Here is a 22,196-nt window from a genome sequence, read left to right as displayed (position 1 = left end):
TGAAGCTCAGAGGGAGAAAGGAGGACACCTTCACACGATAAAGTGTGCTGGGTGCTGTCCATGGTGCTGAAACATCAAATCCACTACCAGTGGTCGGCTGAAGCTCAGAGGGAGAAAGGAGGACACCTTCATACCATAAAGTGTGCTGGGTGCTGTCCATGGTGCCGAAACATCAAATCCACCACCAGTGGTCGGCAAACTCATTAGTCAACAGAGCCAAATATCAACAGTACCACGACTGAAATTCCTTTTGAGAGCCAAATTTTTTAAACTTAAACTATATAGGTAGGTACATTGTTATTAACTTCATTAGGGTACTCCTAAGGCTTAGGAAGAGCCACACTCAAGGGGCCAAAGAGCCGCATGTGGCTCGCGAGCCGCAGTTTGCCGACCACGGCCCTAGGCTTTCCACCTATTGCTCCTTGGGTTCGTTTGGAAACCTCGGAGAGCAGAGGCAAGACAAAGACTTGAGGGAGGTGATCCACAGAATTATAAGGAAAGAGCTGGAAGTTGATAAAGGGGGCATGGATGATTGAGTTTCATTCACTGTGAACAACTGGGATTCTATCATGCAGAGGGGACCCTTTGAGAAGTTGTAGAACACACCTCTGAGTTTTCTACTGAGCAATGAGGGAGCCAGGGTATTTAGACACGAACGCCCTTGATCTTTGGTGAAGGGCTGTTCCTGGGGGTGTTCAATATCTGCCACGTGGTCTGAACAAGCACCCGCCATGCTGTGGAAGACCCTCCAACAGCAATGCACGAAGATGAGAGCGTTGGAGGTGCAAAGAGGTTAGCTTGCACGGAACTACAAGCCACAGCTGCGTGAGCTGGATGAATATGGAATGGAGTACCTGCAGCATCAACCGTACGTCTCCAAAGGAATTTGTTTTAATTTCCCCTTCAGGTCACCAACTTCCACTTATGGAGCATTCATAGCATTTGCCACAGATACTGCCTCCTCTAATCCCTACCACAGCCTAAGGAGGTGGACACTATCATCATTCCCCTTTTTCCAGGAGAGAAAACCGAGGCTCAGAGAGATGAGCTCACATGCTCAAGTTTACCGCTGGCAGAGAGCCCTCTGACGCTGAAGCCCAGGTCTTAACCACTGAGCTCTGTCGATTCCCCCATTTCTGGAAGTCTCTTTCACCCATATTTTTTCCTGTCACAGTGGAATGTTTGACTATCTCTTATCAGTGCAATGGTCCCCATCTCCTTAAACAGCTTAGTGAATTTCCCAGGACACTCTGATGGTCAGAAGTATTACCACGTCCCAGCTTAGCAACCATCTATTTTACCAAGCATGTATGCTGCTAAGCCCGAGAATACGAAAACAACGGTCTTCATCCCTACCCTGCCCATGTTCAGTCTCTTTTCTTAACTTGCACAGTTGTATTTGACCCCTCAGATGTTTTATATATTTGAGCATTACAGTAAAAGCTGTTATCTCAGAAGTATAGCCAAGCATCTGAAATATTCCTCTTACACATTTTCAGTTTGATTCAGTTCTTCAAATACAATGGAAGTTCACTTTAAAGGAATTTTATTAAATTACAGTTAGACTTGCTCTGAGGCCTTGAGCTATACAGAACAAACAAACAAACAAAATCTATGGGTAAGATCTTTCTCACCAAACTTTACACAGGAAGAAGGCAAAAACCTTGGTAATCCATGAAAACATGGGTGTTTTAATACTATAGGTTACTCAGAAATGTGAGAAGACAATGAGTTAATCAAAAAGTGCTCATAAAAATCACCTTTGTCTCAATGTCAAATTAATACACTCGAGTCCCCTCCCCCCGGAACATGGAGTTCAGAGTTTACTACATTTCCCCACCAGTGACACTGAGCAGAAGGCCAGGTTTGCAGCGCTTTGAGTCTCATCTCCCTGTTCCTAGCTTATGACCCAACAGGAGACTAAGTAGCCCCTTGAAATTTGAAGTAATGAAATGTGAGCTCGGTGCCTGAATTTGAAGGAGATAAAACCACCAGGCAATAAGGAAAGGTGGTTGATTACTGAAGAAATAAAAGCAACAAAAGCAAGAGGAAAAAATGCAGGAAAAAGAAAGAAGGGTAATAGAAGAAGAAAGAAATAGAAACCTACAACAGTAACTCTTTGTGGTTTTAAGACTAGGACCCCCTGAGAATCTAATGAAAACTAAGAGCCAGAAAAATTTGCATGCAATTTTAAAGGCTTCATGGATGCCACTATGAGCTTCTATCCTCAGAATCTATTTGCCTCAGATGAATAATTTCTCCTCTAGAGGCTCATCAGATGTCATAAAATTAGAAAAAAAGACCACCTTGTTATAATCAAGGAGCAGATACAAATATCCAACTGGCAAACTGCCCCATCAAATGGCCACCTTTCAATGTACTGATCACCTAGTGAGACTTGCTATATGCTCAACAGTATAAGAGCTTCCTTAGGTGTTTCAAGAACCATGCTATTAAAAAAAAACAACACAGGGTTTATTTTAAAATCATCACCCGAGGATAAGTTTCTTGATTTTTAAAGAGGGGGGATGGGGAGAGAGAGAGAAAGCAAAACATCGATGTGTGAGAGAAACATCGATCGGTTGCCTCCCGTGTGTGCCCCAACCAGAGATCAAATCCACAACCTAGGTATGTGCCTTGACTGGCAATTGAACCCACAACCTTTTTGGTGTACAGGATGATGCGCCAACTAACTGAGCCACCCGGCCAGGGCAAAAGAAACAGGGTTTTTTAAGGCTCCTTCCTGCCAGCAAGGTCAAGCCAGCCCCTGCCAGCAAAAGCCAGCCCCCAGGGAGCATAAATTGGCACAACCACTTTGCAGAGCAATTTGGCAATATCTAGTGAAGCTGAGGATGTGTATGGTACACGACTCAGCAATTCCACTCCTGGGTATATGCCCTAGAGAAATCCACTCGCAAGAATGAGGAGACAGCTTGGTTCAAAATAGCCCAACGCTGGAAACAGCCCCAATGGATAAATACCTGGTAGAATGTTCATACTGCAGAATACTAAGTATACTAAGATTTATCTTGTCAATCAGAGTAATCTCATGCTAAGTGCAAGAGGCAGGTTGTAGAAGAAAACATTTATAGAGAAATGCAGAGCATGCAAAACAGTACCATATGTATGTATGTCTTATATATTTATATAATAAAACTGTAAATGCATAAATGGAAATAAGCAAAATTCAGGAAACTGCCTTTAGATGGGAAAGAGAAAGGAATGGGGACCGAAAAAGGAGCACAGTGACTTAAACTGTACTGGAAAGGTTCATTTTGATGGTAGGTTGCTCCATTGCCTCCCTGCCCTCACCTCCTCTACTCTCCCTCCATCACTCTGCTCCAGCCACCCTGGCCTCCACTGTTCATCAAACACAGACCAGCCACAGGGCCTTTGCACCTACTGTTTCCTTTGCCTGGCACTCTCCTCCTTCAGCTCTCCTCATGGCTCATTCACTCACTTCCTTCAGATTTTCATTAAAATATCACCCTCCCCATGAAATCTTTCCTGGCTCCTAGCTCTCCTGCCCATAATACATCCCACTCCTTCTCCGATTTATTATATCTCTGTAGCCTTCACCAGCATCTACACACTAGATATCTCATTCATCCATCCATTCATTCATTTTGTCTTTCTTCACCACTAGAGTATCAGTTCCACAAGAGGAGAGACATTTGTCTATTTTGTTCACTGCTGTGTCTCAGAGCCTGGCGCATAGTAGGTGCACACTAAATATTCACTGAAGGAATGTTCGCATACACAGATATTTGTTCTATTGTCCTCTACTTTTTTTTGAATGTCTGATTATTTTTATTATACATTTCTTAACAACAATAACAAAGTCAGCCATGGGGCCATTTCACAGATGAGTTTTCTAGCAGGTGAAGAGGGAAGGGCCCAATGCCATGACATGTCCCTGGAACCTGCTAAGGTCTCAAGCCACAGGACTTGGGCACAGCCAACAGCGGTCCCTTAGGGAACCCCACCTGCTGGAGCTATCCCAGAGTCCTCAAAACAGACTTCTCACCCCTGACCGCCTCTACTGAAACAGCCCCATATGACACAGCTCCTACTGTGAGAAGCAACATGGCTTTGAGCAACATATGTTCTCAAAACGTGAATAGCGAGAGCCTAGCCAACACAGTATGAGTGCTAAGATCCATGGCATCTGCCAAGAGAGACAGGACCTAGAGCAGCAACAGAGCCTAGGAGAGAAACAGGAACCCACGGAGGACTGCGACCCCACAGAGGAGAACTATAAGGAAGGCCTCCCAACAAAGAGGGGTCTTAAAAGAGAAGAGCCAGGCTTAGCTTGAGGGAGGGAAGTGGGTGGGCAGAGGAGGCAGAATCAACACAAAATGGTAATGTCCTTTCTGGGTTCTGATAAAGGGCTTTGAGGTCTGGGACAGAGAGTGGCTGGCCTTTCACCAAATCTATTTGCCTTCTGCCTTCCTCTCTATGCACGGTCTCGAATTTCCCAGCTTCCCTTGTAGTGATGGCATATGACTAGAGTATGTGCCAGGTCCCAGCCGAGCTCATAAACCTCCCAAGTATCACCTTCCGTGCTCATTTCTCTTCTGTGGTTTGAGGCAGATAAGCACAGAGTTCTTGGAAGGTGTGGGTTAACATGAGGAACCATTATTAGGCCCGGGCTCCTCAACCACTGTTCGGAGGAGAGAAGCCTGCCAATGACGAACGGCTATATTGAACTTAAAATGATAGAGAAATAAACTTTGGCTGTGTTTGTCATTACCTAGTTTTGGATTTTTTGTTACAGAGGGTCCTTGATGGAAAGTGTATACACATCCACCTTTCAACTACAGTTCCTGGTATACAGATCTGAAGACTTCCCGAAGGCAGTGACTGCACCTTATCTAGACGGGTCCTCTCCAGAGTCCTACCCCTACCTCTTGCACCCCAAAGTCCTCGACAAACATTAACCAATTTAAATTAGGGGCAAGACATCTCCAAGCAAAGCAAAAGGGCCATGCATGCACAAGAGTTAACAACATGACTTCTGCAATCACATACCCTCAGCTTCAAATCCCAGTTCCATCACTTCCTAGCTGGGTGCTCTCAGACAAGTCCTCTCTGTGATTCCTCAGTGGTCACATGGGGATATTAATATTTCCTAATTCATTGGGTTGTTGTGAGGATTAAATGAGAGGACGCACACAAAGCACTTTGGAAGCAGCTGCCTCTAATAAGCTATTATTCTAATTGTAACAGAAAGCATCCGCTGTAATATGTAGCCGAGATTTGGAGGTGGGGTGAAGGAAGGCAGAAGAACATGGAGGCTCAGCTTCCTCCAGCCTAGCCTGGACCACACCAGCGGCTACATTTCCAAAGCCCTTGGAATTCAAGATAACGCTAAGAAACACAGCACACCCGGCTTACCCCGTTAGCACCACCACGAAGTCCATGACGTTCCAACCATTCCTCAAGTAAGAGCCTTTGTGGAAGGCAAACCCAAGGGCGATGATTTTAATGCCAGCCTCGAAGCAAAAAATTCCAATGAAGTACGGTTCTGTGTCATCCTGGAAGGGAGAAAGGGTAACGTTAGGTCTCTGCTAGGCAGAGAGTGGCACGGATCAGGGCGCCAGCCCACCTGGAGATCTGTCCCCACTTCCCCTCATCTCTTACAACACTCCAGGCTCCAGGCCCCAACCACATCCTTCCTAGAGTTCTCTGGCCCGAAGGCTTTTGCAAGAGAAACAGACACAAGGGGGAAGGCACCCTCCCTCTTTCCTTTTGGTCAACTTCACACACCACTTGGCCAAGGAGAACCGTTTGGACCTGCGCTGTCTAATACAGCAGCCACTGGTTACATTAGCTGCTTACATTTAAATAAATTTAAATGAATTTGAATGAAATAAAATGGAAGGTTCAGTTTCACAGTCACACTAGCTGCCGTTCCAGTGGTTTCCATATTAGAAAGTGCAGATGGAGAACGTTTCCATCACCACAGAAAACTCTACCAGAAAAGCGCTGGCTTAGCCTACTGACTTGTCACACACATCACTCAAGGCCTTTGAGGTTGGACTCCGTGCACCGACCTCACCCCCAAATCTGACATTTCTGATGGCTCTCAGCTGGTATGCACCAGCACAGATGTTCAGGTTGCTAAAATATTGGAAAAATACTTCTGCGCTCACTGGCAAATGGCCAGTGCCTCTGCCCGCTCCACCCCAACCTCTCTCTGGACCTCCCGCCAGCTCTGGTTTCCAGCTGATGGTCTATAGATGAAATGAAGCTATAAGCTCCACTCTATCAGAGTCCCTACACAGACACTTTCCCATCTGTTATGATAACGTTTCTCAAGCTTCAATCATTTGCATTCTGCCTTCATTTTTTTGTATATCAGTTCGCCATGGCACTACTATTTGCTTACTATTCTCTCAATTGACTCTCTTCACTTAGCAAAATCAAAAAAAGGTCTTGAAATCGTAATTTTGCTAGACTGGTTCTATCTTTTTGGAATACACATTATAATGCATACCTATTAAAATTCCAAAGTCTTGAGACCATCAATACTGTATGAATTAGGAACCATTAGGATTCTTACAACCCCCTCTCTACCCTGGAGCTAATACAACTGCTTCTAAAAGTGGCAGAAAGGAGAGAGGTCTCCTCCATTGTATTGTCAGGATGCCAGGAGGGAAGCAAGGAGCTGGGGGGTGGGGGTGGGTCAGGAAGGATCTTAATGCTAGTTTTCAGCTCTGGCGAGTTTGAATGAGGACTCTGAATGTCCTCCGGAGCTGACATCCATGTATAGGAAACACAGGGGATGGAGAAACAGCTAAACGACATCATAAATAAGCCACCAGGCAAAAATCAGAAAGTGGGGCACTCCTTAGGGCATCTGGACTGGTTTCTGCAATAAGGCAATGACAGGAGAGAATGTATTACTCTAAATTAAAAGTCTTAAGTGACCTAACAAAATCTAGACCATGCTTGGATCTTGGTTCAAACAAATCAATTGTGAAATGCCGTTTCCGAGACAGTCACAGGAATGCGATTACTGACTGGGTCTTAGATGGCCCCAAGGAACCACACTGTTGCTTGTGTTGGGCGTGAATGTAAAGCTGTGGTGATGCAAGAAACACCGTCTTTTCAGCAATGCAAACTTAGGTATCCGACCACAAACTGACAGGTTGTCTGGGATTTGCCTTATGAAATGTTGGTCACCCTAGCTGGTTTGGCTCAATGGATAGAGCGTCGGCCTGTGGACTCAAGGGTCCTGGGTTCGATTCCGGTCAAGGGCATGTACCTTGGTTGCGGGCACATCCCCAGTGGGGCGTGTGCAGGAGGCAGCTGATCGATGTTTCTCTCTCATCGATGTTTCTAACTCTCTATTCCTCTCCCTTCCTCTCTGTAAAAAATCAGTAAAATTTATTTAAAAAAAAGAAAGAAAAAGAAATGTTGGTCAAGACAAACCACGAAAATAAAAAAAGGACAGAAAATACACATGAAGCAAAATCTTGACAACTGTTAAATCTGGATGATGGGTTCATGGGGTGCGTATGTGTGTGTATGTGTGTGTATGTGTGTGCGTGCGCGCGTGTGTGTGTGTGTGTGTGCGTGTGTGTTCATTTTACTGTTCTCTGGATTTTGGTGTATGGACCAAATTTTTCACAAGAATTTGGGGTTGAATGTGATATTTTCATGAACAATGTGTGACCACTCTCACCCAACCCCACCTGGTTGACACCAGGTCTTGTCGGGGGCAAGGGTGGGCGATGGACAGTGAAGGCATCTCTCGTCCCAGATTATTGGTGTTGTAATATTTATGCTTCCCCAGGGAGGGGGTCCACAATCCAGGTCTTGGCTCCAAGACCCAGAGCGGCCTCTGCTCCCACCACCCCATCAGTTGCCACAGAAGCAGAGGAGAGACATCACTCACCAGCCGCTCAGACATGGGGGTCTTGTCATCGTCAGGTAGGTGTTGCTCCAGGGCGAGGACGATGCAGTTTGCTATGATGGTGGCTAAAATCATATATTCAAAGGGAGTATCAGAGAATTAAGGAAAAGCTTTCCAGCTGTTTAGGTTCACAGCAAAACTGAGCAGAAGGTACAGAGATTTCCCACAACACCCTGCTCCCCCACATGCACAGCCTCTCCTACTATCATATCGGCCTCCCCACCCCCCGCCAAAGTGGTACATTTGTTACAAGTGATGAACCTACACTGACGTATCATAGTAGCTCAAAGTCCACAGCTGATGCTAGGGTTCACTGTTGGTGCTGAACAGTTCATGGGTTTGGACATGTATCCACCATTATAGTCTCATACAGAGTAATTCCTCTGCCCTAAAAACCAGGCAGATGACTTTTTTAGGAAAATGTGAATATTCTTCTTCCATCTCACTGCTAACATTTATTGGACAAATATGAAATTCAGCACCTACTATGTGCTAGGCCAGTGATGGTGAAGCTATGACACGCATGTCAGAGGTGACACGCGAACTCATTTTTTTTGGTTGATTTTTCTTTGTTAAATGGCATTTAAATAAATATCAAAAATATAAATCTTTAATTTACTATGGTTGCAAATAACAAAAAATTTCTATATGTGACACGGCACCAGAGTTAAGTTAGGGTTTTTCAAAATGCTGACACGCCGAGCTCAAAAGGTTTGCCATCACTGTGCTAGGCCCTATTATGGGCACTGGAGACACTGGAGAGTAAGACAGAGAAGTGAGGAGAAGCAAGTAAGTGAAATAACCACATTACACAGTACGTTAGAAGATGGTAAATGCTACAGAAAGAAAAAGCAAGGAAGGTCAAATTCTGGGTTGCAATTTAAAATACGGTGATCAGTGCGGGCTAGTGTTTCTCAGTGGTTAGATCATAGGTCTTTGAACCAAAAGGTCTCGGGTTTGATTCCCAGTCAAGGACACATACCTGGGTTGCAGGTTCGATTCCCTGCCCGTGAGGGCGTGTGCAGGAGGCAACCAACCCCTGTGTCTCTCTCACATGGATGTTTCTCTCTCTCTCTCTCCCTCCCTCCCTTCTACACATTCTTTCTCTCTAAAAAAAATAAATGAAAAAAATATCCTCAGATAAGGATTAACCAAAGAAAATAAAAAAATAAATAAAATACAGTTGAGATATGACACCAAAAGCATGAGCAACGAAAGAAAAAAATCGATAAATTGGACTTTATCGAAATTTAAAGCTTTTGTGCATCACAGGGCATTATCAGGAAAGTGAAAAGGTAACCAACTGCTATGTGCAGAGGCGGCACCCAGTCTCCCTCCAGGCAAATTCCTCCCTGTATCCTGGGAACTCTCCTGTGGTTAACAAGGTCCCCAGAGAGACCCACTGGGTGGAGTTTATTTGGGGAAGGTCTGTCCTGTTCAGTTCATATTAGGGCTTGATGGGTTGGTGAGTGAGAAGGTCCCCTGTCCCCCTGTCGGACCTGCAGAAGCACCCCTGGTCCAGCAGCCTTGATACACGGACCTGACAGACCCTGAGAAGAAGGTTTAGGTTTGGAGAAAGGGGTGTTAGGGGGAGACAGCATAAGGTATTGCTTACTCAGGAGCTGAGCTGCCCAACCTCAACACTACTGACATCTGGGCCGGATCATTCTCTAGGGTGGGGGCGTCCTGGGCGCTGGATGTTGAGCAGCACCCCTGGCTTCCCACTGGTTGCCAGTAGCACCCTCTCCTCCCCAGTTATAACAATTGAAAGTTACAACAACTAAAGGCGATCTCCAGACACTGCCAAGTGTCACCAGGGAACACTGAAATCCACTATTGTGCAAAAGGATCAAAGAGCGGGTCCTGGTGATCTTGGCCATGCTTAGCCGCTGTCCTCCTCCCAGCTTTCTCCCTTGGAAACTTAACTGCTTTCAGTCTCCTCTTCGGCTCTAGAGTTAGGCTCAGCATTTTGGAAGCTCCACAAAACCAAGGGGTCTTACAGGCTGGAGGAGTTGGAGCACAAACCCACTTTCCAGGTGGGGAAAACAGAGTCTGCAGCAGAAAACCTGGGAGTAAATGTCTACATAAGTCAGGAAAGCCGGGCCTTCTTTGTCACCAGCTCCAGCCTTTGCCTCCAGCCGAAAACAGCTGAGTTGCACTCCATGCACACTCTGAAAAGCAAATCTGAGACTCAGGGCAATTTGGGGAGCCGACAAAAGCCAGCCTTGCCGACGATCGTCTCTGATTGGCTTCCTGCCTCCGAGCTGACAGTCATTAGGAGCACAGAGAACAAAGCTGGGCTCTGTTGCACAAATACTCCATTCTGCCTCACCCTGCAGCCCGGAAAATAAGAGACAATATTTGTACACAGAGAAGCAACGCCAAGCCCTTGCCTGGCCTCCCCTTACCGAGGCTTCTGAAATCATGATTTGAATCTGATGATTTTGCTTCCCTTCCCTGCCAACTAGCTCCCTGCTTCTGCATTAAGCTTCCTTCTCACTCCTCTGGCCCCCTGGCCTCCTGCCCCCAAACAGCTGGGATGTGCCTTCCTTTGCATCAGATTCAAGCTGAGGTTCCAGGAAGCGTCCCAGAAGGCCGGCAGCAAGCAGCACTTTGATGGGCTGCATTATCAGGGCTTCAGGTGCAGTGTCGCCTGGATTTCAGACCCAGAGCTTGCTGGGTACAGTGATGAAGCCTTAGTCAGCACGCCCGACAAATGGAACGAGGTTGCCTCTTCCTCCCTTGTTTCTGTTTTTTTAGTTCTTGACAGACACAGCCACACTGGCTATCAAATGTCAGCTCCCTCTCCCTCCATGCACCCATGCATCCTGCCAATGCCCCATGAGGGACGGTGCACCATCGACCTCAGATCCTTGAGGTCCAAGGACCAGCAGCATCGGCAGCTCTCACTGAGATGCAGAGCCTCAGACCCCAGCCGACCCGCTGAGTCAGTAGCTGCATTTTAGCAAGAGCTTCGGGGGATCTGTGTGCACACTGAAGTTTGGCAAGAGCTGTCTTGCATCTATTTCAGGGCCAGGAGGAGCCCAGGTAATTGTGGTTTTGAGTCATCCCGAAAGAAGTGGTGGGGGCTTTTCTTTCTCCCCCAAGCTTTCTCCTCCATGTCCTGACCCCAGGAGAATTCCGCACTCCTCATCTTCTGCTACCACTCAGGCAAGGGGGCTGATAAGAAACCCAAGATCTGATGAAACAAGAGCAAGGCTGGAATAAGACAAATAAGCAAGAAGAAAAGTATCACTTAATGCGCGTGGAAGTAGCCATTGCCTCCCCTTGGCTCTCATTTCCCCCAGACGAAAGCTCAAGTCCTCCCAGCAGCCAGCGGGGCCCTGCACGCCCTGCCCCTATCTTCTCCATTCTCCCCATTTACTCAGCTGCGACCACACTGGCCTCCTCCAGGTTCCCAAACACACCCGGGCCTTTGCCTCTGCTGTGCTCACCCCTGGAATGCTCTTTCCCCCAGAGGCTCACTTGGTTCCCTCCCTCACTTCCTTCAGGTCTTTACTCAAAGGTCAGATCCTTCAACCCCCTTCGCCTGCTTCATTCTTTCCCTTGGTCTTTGTCCCCAAACATCTGCTATATTTTTCTTCTTTCCCTGTTTGTCTCTCCTACTAGACTGTAAGCTCTATGCAAGCAAGAATGTTTTTTATAATGAAGATGATTTTATATATTTTTTATCGATTTTTTTTACAGAGAGGAAGTGAGAAGGATAGAGAGTTAGAAACATCGATGAGAGAGAAACATTGATCAGCTGCCTCCTGCACGCCCCCCACTGGGTATGTGCCCGCAACCAAGGTACATGCCCTTGACCGGAATCGAACCTGGGGCCCTTCAGTCCGCAGGCTGACGCTCTATCCACTGAGCCAAACCGGTTAGGGCAGCAAGCAAAAGTTTTTGTCTACTTTGTTCATCTCAGCACAAAGAGGGTGTATGCTATACAGTATAGTAGTTGCCCAATAAACACCTGTGCAAGAAAGAAGGGTGGGTGGGTTCCTGTTTTTTGCACCTCTTCCCCAACTCCATCTCATGCCAACTCTCTATGGGCACGTGAAGGACAGAACCAGCTCCTTAAAATGAAAATGGTGTGACTGGTGCACAGACACGAAGACTGGGTACTGAGGTCCTGGCATGGGAAGAGATGCCTCGCCCCAGGCAGAAGTCCAGGCAGGGGGAGGTAAGGCTTTCTCAGTCCAACCCCAAGTTGTGCCTGATCCTCCGGATTTAGAAAGCCTGGGTTCTAACTCACAGCTGCGGCAAGCAATGCCTCTGCTAGCTGAGCTGAGCCTTCCTGCTTCCGGATTGGTTGGTGAAAAAGCACCTGTGTCAGCGGGATCCAGAATAATCAGCCAGCCGAAGAGGCCAAGGGGAGGGAGGGTGGGGGGGTGGAGATGAAAGGAGAGAAGCATCCCTGATGTGAGGAAAAGCTGGCTCCTGAAATGGCTCCTGGAAGGCAGGGGAGCAAACAGCCCTGCAGGCAAGTGCAGATGCACAAAGCTCCCCCCGCAATTAAATTGATAAGGACCCACAGAGGCCCTGGAGAGGGGCTGTGTGTGACACTGGAAACGACCAAGCAATTCTTCCCAGGGAGGGAGGGAGGACTGCTTCTGAGAACCAGAACATCAAGGAAAATCAATTTGCAAAGTGGGTATGGCTGATGGCTCCAGCCCCTTAGCAAGACCTTGCAGAATATCCAAGTAACTCATCCTTCTCTTTGTGGTGCCTCTCGCCGCCCCCCTCCCCCATCTCACTTCCAATCTCCTGTATGAAAATCAAATCAGGTTTGTTAACTGATCAAGGTCTTGTCTCTACTATGGGGGCTGCCTGATGGGTGTTTTATGAGGAAACAGATACTTCATTGAGTCAACCAAGCAGCTGAACTTGGGAACATCCCAACAGACCTTATTTTCGTGTTAGTTCCACACTCGTCACAATTACCGGGAAAAGAGAGGAGGGCACCGGGCTCTAGATGTACGGGTGTAGAACGTATTCCTTGCTCCACTAAACCAAAGCCACAATTTAACTTGGCAATATGATCAACTATTATGGGGCCATTAACAGGCACAACAACCATAATTACAGCTGCCATTTATTGAGTGCTTCGTTGGGCAGACACCATGCGAAGCACTTTCCACTCATTGTTTCAGTTAATTCCTTGCAGCAATTTTATAAGGTGGGTTCTGCTGCAAGCCTCATTTTCTAGATAAGGAAAGCAAGGCTCGGAGAGGTTAAAATAATTGCTTAAGGTCATGGAAGATCACTTGGCAGCTTACCCTTATTAAAAGGTGGATGGGTTTTCACCCTGGCTGGGTGGCTCAGCTGGTTGGAGGGCTGTCCTGTGCATCAAAAGGCTGTGGGTTCAATTCCATGTCAGGGCACATACTTAGGTTATGGGTTTGATCCCAGTAGGGGCACATAAGGGAGCCAACTGATTGATATTTCTCTCTCACATCAATGTTTTCTCTCTCTCTCTCTCTCTCCTTCCTCCTCTCTCTCAAATCAATGAAACATATCCTTGGGTGGGTTTTTTTTTTTAAAGGTGGATGGTTTTGCCTTTATTTAAAAATTGGAGTTGAGATACACCTGGGGCCTTAATCATATGGATGAGGCCAAGTTGATTAGACTTCCCCTGAGTCCCAACCGACTGCCACAATTTAATGTAGTACCAATCAACCATTGCATGCTAGTCCACATCTTCATAAGCCCATCCTCAGTGGGTCATATTAATAAATATTTAAACTTCCAATAATTCAAAGGGCCTGCGGTGTTCAGAACCTGGCTTCACACTCTCTAACACACAGTAACAACCAGAAATCAAGCCTAGAAAACAGCTCTCCGCCAGCCCATCAGTATGAGATTCCAGCGGAGACAACATGCTAACAAGGGCAGCGCCGGTGCTGGCTGGGACGTTTTCAGCACCATGGCCAGCGACAAAGAGGCGCACGTCTCCTTTCACATCCAGATCCCAGGCAAGCTTGGGGCAGGGCAAGCAAACGCAGCGTCAAGTACTAACACTCTCCAAGACATGTGTAAAGATCTACATTTCACATACCGAATAGAGGCCAAAAGAGATTCATTATGTCAGAAGGAAAACCAGATGAAGAGAAAATTAAAAACCCAACACCAAATAGATTTGATGTGTCATTTGTTTTTTTAATATTATCCAAGGACCTTCAACACTTGGGTTCTGAAAAAAGAAGTCTACCCGGGGCAGCTAGACCATGCTTCTGCTCAGAAAACTGGAAATGTCTGCATGAGAAATCATACAGCAGAGTAGTTGCAAGGGCTTAAGGGCCAGGCATGGTTTTGACCTCGAGCAGAAGAGGTTCCTTCTTTGAGCCTCAGTTTCCTCCTCTATAAAATGGGGAAAGTAGCACTTACTTCACAGGGCTGTACGACAACGGAATGAGTGGATAAACACAATACACTTAGAACAGGGCTCCGCATGCAGTGAGTTCTCTTATTGTTTACCCTGGCTCCTGTGATGACTAGAAAACTTAGTAAGCTTAGGAAAGCATAAGATGGGGTTCGTCTCATGGTGACCATACAATCAATGCTTATATTATTGTTTTTATTACAAGTGCTGCTACTAGTATTAACTTTCCTATTTCATCTTTTTACCACCTAAGTCTCAGTCCCTTCCCTTCACTGGAGGGATCAACACCCATTCTCACCATGGCTGCCTAGACCTCCTCTCTAACCTGAAATAATTCCAAGAGCAGTGAATGTATGTGTGGCCCACTCCCTGAATACCAGGCTCAAAATAAATGTTGCAAAATCTCCACTGGCCATTTCACATAAATGGGATCATAGGAGAGGTGACCTGTTGTATCTGGCTTCTTTCACTCAGCATAATGCACTTGGGGTTCACCCACATTGTAGTGTGTATCACTACTTCATTCCTTTTCGTGGCTGAATAATATTCCACTGTGTGAATAGACTCCCATTTGTTTATCAGCTCATCGGCTGATGGACTCCGGGCTGTTTCAACCTTATGTCCATCTAGAAGAGGCACATCTACAGAAACAGAATAGTCTGGTGCTTGCATGAGCTGGAGGAAGAGGGGGGACTCAGGAATGCTTACTGGGGATAGTGGAAATGTCTTGGAACTAGAAGAGATGGCTGCACATCACTGTGAATGTACTAAATGCCACTGAATTGTTCACTTTACAATGGTTACATTATGTTACATAAATCTCATCTCACCTCAATTAAAAAAAAAATCCCTGTTGGTTTTGCTTCTCTTATTTCCTCTTAATTCTCAGAGCTCCCATCATCTGACTTTACTCACTTTCTTTTCTGGCTGACTCTCCTCTGGGCCCTCACCATGAAGAGACACACCACCTGCACAACCCTTAAGATCCCCTTTTAAAAAAAGAACAAATGACTTTAGTTATAAAAGGAAAATATGCTAGTGTATTCTTTAGTTTTTAATTTTTAAAATTTTATCATTTGAAATTTTTAACATTTAAAAAGTGGCATTCCCTCACCACATTCCACTTCCCGGATATAAGCAACACTCACAGGTTGGTGTTTATCTTCCAGCGTTTCCCCAACACACATTCTTCGCATCGCCTGCTCTCTCTTCCTGGGTTATACCTCCCGGTCTGAGCAGGGCTCATTCCCTCAGCTCCTTCAGAAAATATTACCTTCCCTGGCTGCCAGATCTCAAATCTCAACCCTGCCAACATCTCCACCCGTTTGCTTTTAGCAGCTTCTCACATCAAACAAACGAGGCATTCTATTTGTCTTATTGACAGTGGTCTTCCTCGCTGGAACTTCAGCCCCATTGGAACGAAGTTTTGTCTGATTTGTCCTCAGCTGTGTCCCCAGCAACTAGAACAGTGCCCAACCCATAGTAGGTGCTCAATAAATAATATTGAGTGAATGGAAACAAACAGCCAAAATCACCTTTTCTCTTTACAAAACTGGGATCATGACACATAGTTTCTGCAGTGTGCGGTGCCCCTCGCCACACAGGGCACATCCGCACACGGACCTCCCCCTTTTATTTATTTTTTATCGGACCTCCCTCTTTGAGAAGGCTGCGCAGTATTCTTGTGAATGGATGCATCATCATTTATTTAATATTCCCCTAAACGCTTCCAGTTTGTCTCTATTACAAGCAAAACTGTGATGAATACTCTGACCAAACCTCCTCGTGCACTTGTGAAGGTTTTCTCCTGCAGGATAAATTCCGACCTGCAGAACTGCTGGGTCAGAGCGGGTGCACCCTTGACCTTCTCACTGATACTGCCGAGTCAACCCCAGAGAGTGACGGGGCTGTATTTTCCAGTTTTAAAAAAAGTGAGGTGAGTGTGTATATGTGGGCTCCTCCTGAAATTAAATCCGTAATATAAATGCAGAAATTGCTTTGTATCAGAAAGTTTAAACAAGGAAGGATTAGCATGATTCATGGAAAACGCACACACACAAGCAAAATGAAACTCCCTTGATGAGAAAGAAAAAGGAAAACACGTTGTGAGCGGAAAATGGTCAGTTTTAAAGTCTTGGGGTCTATCTTTTTTTTTTCTTTCTAGGACAGTGAAGTTCCCTGGGGATATCCACATGGTGTGAAGTCTGTCTCTTGATCCAATTTACAACCATGTTCCCTGATATGTACGCTCTCCTGGGGAAGTCCTTCTCCTGTCTTATTGTACTGTCACCCCTGTGCAGCGGTCAGTGAAATCCTCCATTTCCTCTCCGTCTTCTCTGTACATGCCCTCTACCTGCTGGCTGACATTCAGACCTGGGAACTTCTCTGAAAACCATCAACTCCAAGGCCAAGGGAGCCATAGCAGCTTCAAATTAGTTCCCAAGAATAAAAGGATAATCCAGCCCAGAGAGACGTTCGCTATGTTGGCCTTGAGGACACCCAGGGAAGCCAAGGAGAAGGGCCCCCAAAAGGCAAGCGAGACAAAGGACCCTCCAAATCCAGGTGAGGTGAGAAAGGCACTTAAGATCCCAGATCAGGTGAAGAAGGCCCTCCCATTAGGTGAAGCCAAGGAGAAGGCCCCCAGGAAAGGCAGCAAGACCCAGAAGTTCCCCCGACCCAAACCCAACAAGTCCATGAAGGTCCCTCCCAGCACCACTGGGCTCAGCGGGAAGTCCAAAGTCAGAAGCAGCGCCAACAGCCAAAATGCTGAGGCCCCAGGAAAAGAAAAGCTGTAAGACTCTGGAAAAGCCCGTTCCTCTCTATGACCTACAAGTTCCATGTGGGGAAACCATTGTCCATGCACGACTTGATCACTGGAGGCCATCCCTACCTCCTCCTCAATGGCCAATGCCAACTGCAAGCCACGCCATTCATTGCACGCTCAGAAGTGACACTAGCTGCCTCCAAAATAGCCTTTTCCAGCATCATTCTCTTTAACCATCACTCTCCTCCTCGCGCTCTCACTAACTCTCTTAAGTGGAAACTAGCATCCATCCCAGAGAGCCCTGTCACCATGAGCACCGCATTTCTCAGCACCCTCTCCTGCCTTCACTTCCTTCCTTGTCAACCTTTACGTAGGTCAGTTACACATCACTCCCTGGCCTCTCTTTCCCGCCTGGAACAAGCCCATCCCCACTGGTTACCTTCCTGGTGCCTGTACAGAGGAACATTCCCTAATGAGATAACTAATCTGCACCGATGATACGAAAATCATGACCCGAAGCCTCAAATGGGCATTTGGGAATTCCAGCATATTAGATGGGAGAAGACAGAATATTGGAACATTGCTGGGAATAACCAATTCAGAAAAATAAATATTCCCCCATCATTAGATAGCCCACCCAACACCAAATCTTCCAGCCACCAATTCATGCCTCACTCCCTCTCATAAAAAAGGAGTTAACTATAAGCATTACCTCTGCTTCCTCACCTTTAATTCTTCTACCCCTCCAGGCTGGCTTCTAGCCCCATCACTCAACCAAAACTCTTTTAGGGAGGATCAGCGAAGACCTCCAGGCTACCAAATTCCTGGGCCACTTTTCTTTGCTTAGATGACCCGGCCATGTCCTCCTTTTGTGTTTTCCTAGTTTTCCTCCTATCTTTCTTGTCACTGTTTCTCTTCCGCTCCTCCCTTTCTACTAACTGTTCGTCTTCTCTGGGTTCAACCCTAGGTAATCTTCCCTTCTTTAACTAGTATATCCATGCAGCGGTTCTCAACCTGTGGGTCGCGGCCCCCTGAAAATACATCCTGCATATCAGATATTTACATTACGATTCATAACAGTAGCAAAATTACAGTTATGAAGTAGCCACGGAAATAATGTTATGGTTGGGGTTCACCACAACATGAGGAACTGTATTAAAGGGTTGCGGCATTAGGAAGGTTTGAGAACCACTGTTCCAGGGGGTCTCATGCATTTTGGTGTGTTTTGTCATTCTCCTGCTGCCTTTTCCTGCTTGGTGTCCTGGGAGAGGCGGGGCTGGCTCTATGAACTGTGTCTCTCAACCTCCCTCATCTCCTGCCACTCAGGTGGGTTTGGCCAATGGGAAGCACCAGCAGGAGACTGGAGGAAGGGAGGAGGAATTGGGGTATTTCTCCTCCCCATTTTTCTCTGCTACAGACTGAGGTTCTGGTCATGACTGTGTCTTTTTGTGCCTTCTCCAAAGCATCTCACACTTCATAGGAGCGTCTGTATTCATTTTCTAGGACTGCCATAATGAATCGCCGCAAATAGGGTGGCTTAAAACAACAGAAATGTCTTCGCTCACAGGCCAGAAGCCCACCATTAAGGTGTGAACAGGACCAAGCTCCCTCCAAAGCTTCCAGGGGAGGATCCTTCTTTACTTCTCTCAGCTCCCAGTGGCTGCAGGCATCCCTTGGCTTGTGGCTACATCACTCCAATCCTCCAATCTCTGCCTCCTACTTCACAAGACCTTGTCCCCTGCTTTCTTGTCTCTTTCAAGACCGCTTCATAGGATTTGCTCACCGTTACATTCTCATCACCCATTCCTAGTGCCTGGCACAGAGCAAGACCCCAGCAAATGTTTGCTGAAGGAGAGAATGAGTCCACATCTACTTCCTTTCTTTTTACATCTCAGCAGCAGTCCTTTTGGCATCTTCCACCTTCTCTTCCAAATCTCCCAGCTGTTGCACCGGCACCCCATGTTAAACAGATTTCCCAGAAACCCCCAGGTCCCCAATGAAACTGCCTTCTCTTGCTTCCCATGCACTTCCCCAAATATTTGGGTCTGTCTGGTCTTCCCTGTGCTGGCCCTGCCATTTGCGACGATTCTCCTTGAAGCTTTATCATTAAAAAATAAACCAACATCTCCTGTGCCTCCAAAAGAAGCTTTTACTTTTGCAAACTCTATTGATTTAATCCTGGAGGCTGCTGGCAGCGGTTCCAGGAGCTTAATCAATATGACAACACCCAGTGAGGCCAGAACATCAAGGAGCCTCGGCCAAGACCTTCTTCTGCTTGGGTCTGCACCGACCCTGCCCGAATCTCTGACGACGATGGAGAAAGATTTACAGTCGGGGAAAGGATGTTTGCAATTGCTCCGGGATCCTGCTTAGACGAGCAAAAGTAAATGTCTTCAAGCTCGAGGCGCGTCAGAGCTATTTGTTAATTTGCTACTACGACTGATTCCCAGGTGGGGCTAAGTAAGCAAGAAACGGAAGACAACAGAGAAACATGGCAGGTTCTAGAACAGCCGTGGGCAAACTACGGCCCGCGGGCTGGATCCGGCCCATTTGAAATGAATAAAACTAGCCAAAACCGGTTTGGCTCAGTGGATAGAGCATCGGCCTGTGGACTGAAGGGTCCCAGGTTCGATTCCGGTCAAGGGCATGTACCTGGGTTGCGGGCACATCCCCAGTAGGGGATGTGCAGGAGGCAGCTGATCGATGTTTCTCTCTCATCAACGTTTCTAACTATCTCTCTCCCTTCCTCTCTGTAAAAAGTCAATAAAATATATTTTTTTAAAAAGAAATGAATAAAACTAAAAAAAAAAAAAGACTGTACCCTTTTATGTCATGATGTTTACTTTGAATTTATATTAGTTCACACAAACACTCCATCCATGCTTTTGTTCCGGCCCTCCGGTCCAGTTTAAGAACCCATTCTGGCCCTCGAGTCAAAAAGTTTGCCCACCCCTGTTCTAGAACCTGAATATAATCTCCCTGGTGGGATTTGCAGGAGGAGAACAGGCAAAGGGAGGAGGCAGAGAAGATGACAATGGCAAGAGTTAAAATTGAATGAGTTAAAACAGGAACACCCTCATTCCTCAGCAGATGCTACTGATGAGGGAAGAAGAGAAAAAGGTTGTAGGAAGAATGAGGTTGAGGGTGACTGAATCGATGCCCGGGGCTTTAGAAATCATTCATCGCCTTGAAGAAAAAGTCAAACAATTCTTTCCCATATTTTTTTTCAAGAGTAAAAAACAGGGAGAGAAAATCAAGGTCCTACAGGAAGAACGCAGAAGGGAAGTCATCTTTGTTAGCTGGAAGTTTACATGTATGTGAGTCTACAAAACTCTCACAAGAACACTGGCTCCCATGCACAGATCATGAGGCGTTACAACCCAATATTCTACATCCTGCTGCAGTAACAAATGATCCCCCAATTGCAACAGCTGAAAACACTACAGATCAATTTTCTTGCTCATGCTATGTGTCCCCTGCAGGTGAGATGGGACCCTGCTCTATGCCACCCTCTCCCCAGCACTTAGTCTAAGGGAGGCTCCATCGCTCTGCATGCACAATGGTGGAGGCAGGCAGAGGGAAACATGGTGAATCACACACTGACTCTTAAGGCTTCTGCCCAGAAGTGACACATGTTACTTCCTCTCATGCTCCATTGGTTAAAGCCAAGTCACAAGGCTGTGCCTGGCTTCAAGAGACATTCTACTGTGAGACATTCTACTGTGTGGCCAGAAATATTAGCTGAGCGAGGTGAAGGATTTCCACACAGGAAGGTCAGAAGACTTGCTCAACGTCCAACAATTTCAAAGGTGGCAGAAGTGGGATCAGAATTCAAGACTATATGGTCCATGGTCTTTTAGCTCTACTGCCCTGCACATGGCAGGAGTTGAGAATAAAATTTAGGTTAATATGGAGAAGTATCAATGGAGGCATGGGAGGCAGAAGGAACAAGGGAAAATAATGCATTGGGGGAGAGATGGAAGGAACCGGAAGGTTAACACCAGAGCATACATAGAGGGCTCTCATCTTTAGAAACCAAAACGTATCACATACATGAGGAAAGGGGTGGGGAGTTTCACGCTCCTTTGAGAGAGAGGTCAACAGGAACAGAGAATGGGGTAGGGAGGGACTTACAGGCAGCCACATAAGGAAGTGGGGGCACAACCACAGAGAACCTGCATGCGTCTTGCTCTTCCCCTGAAGGCCACTATCTTGGCTCAGAAGGAGGTCCCACAATGCTAGTTGGTGTAACAGCAGCCCAGGAAGCTGAGGCCAGGGCTTGCCAGGACTCCCATCAGCTGCACTGTCCCTCCCTGGATGTCTTCCTGCACGGTTCTGGGAAGTCTGGAGTTGGATGGTGTTCCGGAATGAATGGTGCTGGCTGAGCCCTTCTGACTACTCCTCTCCCGCTCCTGCCCAGCCAGGCTACAGGTGTGAAAGGTCCTGGTCTGCGGCAGGTGGGAATTCCAAAGAGACGGGCAGGCCGGTTTAGCGTTAGAGCAAGGCTTCTGGAAAGTGCTTACCATCACTGCCAACACATGTTTGCCATTTCAGTCCTGAGCACCTACAATGTGCCACTTAAGTGCTTCCTGCATGTGAATTCATTGAACCATCACCACTTATCTGTCCAGAAATCCTACTGATCAACCTTCAAATTATATCCAGAAAAGTGTTTTCCAGGGGCTAGTGGGAGGGGGCAAAATAAAGTGACTACTAGCGGGTATAAGGTTTCCTTTTGGGGTGATGACATTTGAAACTAAATAGAGTGCTGATTACATGACATTTTGAATGTACCAAAGGCCACTGAACTGTACACCCCAAAATGATAAATGTTATGTTATATGTATTTTGCCACAATAAAAAATATTTAAATTATTGTCAGAATCCAACCACTCAGTATCTCCACAGCCAACACTGTGGTCCTGCCCCCATGTGCCTGGACCAGTACTGTCACCTCCACTCTAATCCCCAGCCTCAGTTCTCATCCTCCAAAGCCTGTCCCTTCCCCCTTCTGCAGAGTGTTCAGAGGAGCCTGTGAACATCAGAGTCCAGGCATATCCCCCCTCCCTGCTTGGAAGATGCCATGGCTCCCACCTCACACACAGCAAAAGCCAAGGTCCTCT

At 46.6% G+C, this 22,196-nt stretch overlaps 1 protein-coding gene across 1 annotated transcript in view; it reads right to left on the bottom strand.

Moving 5' to 3' along the window:
- CACNA1A (calcium voltage-gated channel subunit alpha1 A) overlaps positions 1 to 22,196 on the bottom strand; it is a 259,443-nt gene that overhangs the window by 193,803 nt on the left and 43,444 nt on the right. The window contains exons 3-4 of the mRNA XM_015562412.1: positions 7,904 to 8,009; positions 5,398 to 5,537 (exon numbers count right to left, since the gene is read on the bottom strand). Of these exons, the coding sequence (XP_015417898.1) occupies positions 5,398 to 5,537; positions 7,904 to 8,009 (246 nt within the window). The remainder of the gene's footprint in view (positions 1 to 5,397; positions 5,538 to 7,903; positions 8,010 to 22,196) is intronic.

This window comes from Myotis davidii, unplaced genomic scaffold (assembly GCF_000327345.1).
Source record: "Myotis davidii unplaced genomic scaffold, ASM32734v1 scaffold1238, whole genome shotgun sequence".
NCBI classification, from domain to species: domain Eukaryota; kingdom Metazoa; phylum Chordata; class Mammalia; order Chiroptera; family Vespertilionidae; genus Myotis; species Myotis davidii.
The sequence above is the reverse complement of the archived record's forward strand: the minus strand, read 5'-3'. Positions and strand labels throughout refer to the sequence as shown.